This window comes from Myotis davidii, unplaced genomic scaffold (assembly GCF_000327345.1).
Source record: "Myotis davidii unplaced genomic scaffold, ASM32734v1 scaffold240, whole genome shotgun sequence".
Classification (NCBI taxonomy): Eukaryota; Metazoa; Chordata; class Mammalia; order Chiroptera; family Vespertilionidae; genus Myotis; species Myotis davidii.
This window is the reverse complement of record NW_006292334.1, coordinates 909,896-914,488: the sequence shown is the minus strand read 5'-3', so window position 1 is coordinate 914,488 and position 4,593 is coordinate 909,896. Positions and strand designations below refer to the sequence as shown.

The following is a 4,593-nucleotide window of genomic DNA, read 5'->3' as shown; positions in this document are numbered from 1 at the left end:
CCCCCCGCTCCCACATAAAGTTCCTCCTGATCACTTTAAATTTTTAAATAGAAATTTAGGAGTCTATGTTCACACAGAACAATAAGAGAATTTAATACAGAGAAATGTGCCCATAGATATTGAAAAGTTCAAAGAACAAAAAGAGGACACTGGGTAACTGATAGGTTAGTAACTATAGAAAGAAGTTTCTTCTAGACCTAGGAGAACAAAAGAGAAGAAATGGGGTGAACAGAGCTTAGTGTAGGTCCCTCCAAGGCTGGTAAGTTTAGCTATAAAAGGGAGGATGAGAATTAAATTACTTCACAGAGTCACATGAGATTAAAAATTATAAAAGGTCTTTGCTTTCAAATAGGAAAGCAACACACACAAACACAATGAACTTTAGATTTGAAAACAAAGACCAAAACTTGGGGTTCAAAATATTACTGGTACCTATGCAGGGTGAGGCGATCTTGTTCTTCCTAGGAAAGACCAGGAATCCTGAAGTTTCCTTGTAGTTTGCCCAGACCCATCATGACAAGGAAAGAGATAGGGATGTCTGAAGCTGGTTTGAAATAATGAATATCCCAGTCGTGTCACCATGCTTCTTCCATTCTCCTTCCTTTATTTTGACTTTCTCTCTTTGCCTCTCCTCATTTTACCTCTCTATATAGTCACTCATATCCCTTTGGTTTCCTAATACCTCCTATTATCACAAGTGTTTCATCCACTCATTGGCTGGGAGTTTAGGTTGGGTAGAGTAAGGGATTTGCTTTTCTTTCTCCCACACTCTAAGAACAGAATAAAAGATAGAAAGAAGCCTCTTTTATAGAATTTCTTTTCCTCAGTGATTTTTCCATGAAGAGAGAGAGAGAGAGAGAGAGAGAGAGAGAGAGAGAGAGAGAGAGAGCGCTGATATGGGAAAATGTCTAAGAGCATAATTTCTATGCTCCTAGAGAAAACAGAAATAAAATACTAAGCACCCTCTTCCCTCTTTTGAAGGAGAAGAGGGCATTCCCCTTCCTAGACTCATCTTTGGAGGGTTCCCTGGGCAGTGGAGCCTAGAGTTTCAGAGAATAAGATCTGGAACCAAACTGCCTGGCTTATTCCTGACTGTGGACCGTGGGGTAAGTAACTTAGTATTTCTGGGCCTCATTGTCCACCTCTATAATATAGACATAGTATTTGGTACCTATTTTATAGGGCTGTTATGAATATTAGATAAATTCATGTTTCTAAAGTACTTAGAGCCTGGTCTTTAGCGAGTGTTCAATAAATATGAACTTTTAGTAGTATTGCTATTATTATTTAAGATTAGGCAATTCTTATCTTTACTGTATGAGTTAAGTAAATTAGCTACATATAGCTTAATATGTTGCAAAAGTTCATAAATGCTTTTCTTTGGGGAAGTAAAAGAAAGGTTAATATGTTATACATAATGGCATTGTTCCTCCAGTATTTTCATTCAAAAGAAAACGACATACTTCTGCTTTTGCTTTTCTTAAACCAACAGCACACCAGACAGCAAAGAGCCAGCCACGAGACCACTGAGCACAGGGAGGCAGACAGGATGATGGTCGACTTCTCTGACCGAGTCACAGGTAAGATGGCGAATGGCCTGGATCGAGTCGTAAAATTGGTTCCTGTAAAAAAAAAAAAAGGTCTCAATAATAACTGTGCTAATATAACATTGTGGGAAAATATGCTTACAACACTTAGTAGGTTTAATAAATATTTATTGAATTAAATGACTAAATAAATGAACCTAAAATTAATTCAAGATTTGTATTGCTAAAGAACTACAGGAATCCAATTCCAATGATAATGCACAGTTGTTCTCTCTAATTTGTCGAACATTGATGAGGAATTCTTCCAATTCTCCCCTTTTATTCTGTCTTCTCCATCAATGCAAAATTTCAGTTTCATTCTTATGTTCCATTAATTAAAATAGAAATGCTCTGAGTTCTAGAATGTGTGAAACTACTTGCTGTGACATATGTATCCTACTTAAAATATGGCATGTAGCAAAAAGACATGGCACCAAGACTCTTACTACAGGGTCAAGAGGACTTCAAATGTCAGGAGAACTGCAAATTTTGTTATCTGGAAAAGTGGGGGTAGAGCATGGTAGCTGAGCCGCTTGGCTATGAAAGATGGAACAAAATGGGTAACTCTATGAAGTGAATCTTTCTAAGACTTCATATCAAACTTGTAATAGACTGAACAGTTTGACTGCTTACTCCCTTATTATTTTGAAACAAAGCATAAAAGAATCTAAAAAAAAACCCACCTTGTCTATACACATAAAAATATTTACACAAATATTTATAACACCTCTGTTCATAATCACCCAAACTCAGAAACAACCCAAATGTTCTTCAACAAGGGGATGAAAAAATCAACTGTGGTTTATCCAGATGATATAATACTACTCAGCCAAAAAGAGAAAAAGAAAAAAAAGAAGAAGAAAGGAGAAATGAAGGAAGAGAGAGAGGGAAAAAAAGGAGGAAAAAGAGGAGGAGGAGAAGAGAGGGAGGATGGAAGGAAGGAAGGAAGGAAGGAAGGAGAGAGAGAGAGAGAGAGAGAGAGAGAGAGAGAGAAAGAGAGAGAGAGAAAGGAAGAGAGGGGGGAGAGAAAAGAAGAAAAAAAGGAAGGTGGAAAGAAACTGTTAACAATGTGAAACCACTGGGATGAACATCAAAGGTATACTGAGTAAAAGAAGCCCATATCACATTGAATGATTCCATTTATATGACATTCTAGAAAAGATAAAACTCTAGTGATGGAAATCAGATCTGTGGTTGCCAGGGATTAGTGTCAGTGGGAGGAGAGGATGTGAGGACAGAGAAAAGCATAAGGAAGATTTTTTGAAAGATATTTTCTGTATCCTGATGTAGGGGTGATTACATGAATCTATACATGTATTTGAATTCATAAAAAGATATTCCAAAGAAGATAAATTTTACTAGGTATTATATTAAGTATGAACATTTTAAGTTTGTCTATAATTTGGAAGGTGATACATATGTTTATCTTAATTGTGGGGAGGGTTTCATTGAAATATACATTCACCAAAAATTATCAAATGGCATGTTTTAAAAATGAGTAGTTTATCCTGTCCATTTTAGCTCACAAAAATAAAATATTTAGAAGAAAATATTGCCTGCCCAACTGGTGTGGCTCAGTTATTGAGCATCAACCTATAAACCAGGAGTTCAGGGTTTGAATCTTGGAAGTCAGGACACATGCCCGGGTTGAGGGCTCAATCCCCACTAGGGGGCATGCAGGAGGCAGCCAATCAATGATTCTCTCACATCGTTGACGTTTCCATCTCTCTCTCCCTCTCCCATCCTCTCTGAAATCAATTAAAAAACAAAGCAAAACAAAAAAACCTTGCCTAAGAACACGAGTTAGTTATAGTTGGCATTAAAGTAGTTTATTCAAAACAAACAAATCAATCCAAAATCTCTGCTTTCATCTGAATCACTCAGACAATAACAGTTTTTATTTTCTCTAGTCAGGGAAACACCATGTTTTTCTCTGCTGTGCTTTTCTTGGGTTGAACCTGACAATTTGATTGACAGCCACGGTCAGATCTTTAGTCTCTTGACTCCTGGCTGACTCAGTCCCAAAGCTACCATAACCAAATTAGCTAGATATGGTTCTACTGAAGACAAACTTGGCTTGTTTCTTATCAATTAGTTTCTTTCTATGGGCATCAGAATAAAATAAATCCAGCCCGGATACGGGGGATAGGTTTTACTAGGGATTTGCAGAAGTAAAAACAAAATTCCTCATTCTTTTATCCATTTTCCAATGATTGCTCAGTGATTATTATCTTTGCTCAGTGGATAAGTTATTGTTATCATTCTTAAAGTATTTACAAGCTAGTAAATGAAATTCGATATACATACAAATGTTTGGAATAAAAAGACAGAATGTGACACATGCCACCAGAATAATGCAAATGAATTGCTTTGGAAGGATATATGGCATTGATATGATCAGAAGAAGCATACCAGAGGAGAGAGTATCTAAGGGGACGTTGAAGGTTGAGCAAATGAAGACAGAATGGAGAAAAGATCAATTGATATTTAAGAAATTAATGCCGGAAAATACTGGGAATTAATGCTCAAAAGAATTTGAGAGAAAATTTGCTGAGCATTAATTGTCAGTCAAAAAGGCCCTTAACTGTATTCTGAAGGCAATGAAGTTTATAGAAGGGAAAATTCCTGAGGGCCTGAAGTCAGGGAGACCTGTTTACTGCCTAGAGCAGTAACCTGGGTCCAAGATTGCAGACCGCCAGTTTTTAAATATTTTTAGCAGCAAAGCATTTTTTAAAAATGCAATCTTAGACATATTCTCAATATACTTACTTGTTCATAAATATTTGTGCCTATGAGATGCGATGTTTCACTACAGCCTGAGAATATGACACAATTCATTAGGATCCCTGTGTCTTTTGGAACTTACATTCTAATGCAGCACAGAGTACAGACAGTAGACAAACAAGCAAATCCAGGGATACGAGGTAGTGGAAGGTGCCACAAGGACTAAAATGAGGTTGGAAGACAGAATGACTGGAGGTGGGAGCAGGGTTGGGGATGGTGCTGT

General features: G+C 37.0%; 1 protein-coding gene across 1 annotated transcript in view; it reads right to left on the bottom strand.

Annotated features, from left to right (window-relative positions):
* The window catches only part of PKHD1 (polycystic kidney and hepatic disease 1 (autosomal recessive)), a 406,355-nt gene that overhangs the window by 17,068 nt on the left and 384,694 nt on the right, over nucleotides 1–4,593 (bottom strand). Inside the window, exon 64 of the mRNA XM_006765722.1 lies at nucleotides 1,464–1,622. Coding sequence (XP_006765785.1) covers nucleotides 1,464–1,622 — 159 coding nt within the window. The remainder of the gene's footprint in view (nucleotides 1–1,463; nucleotides 1,623–4,593) is intronic.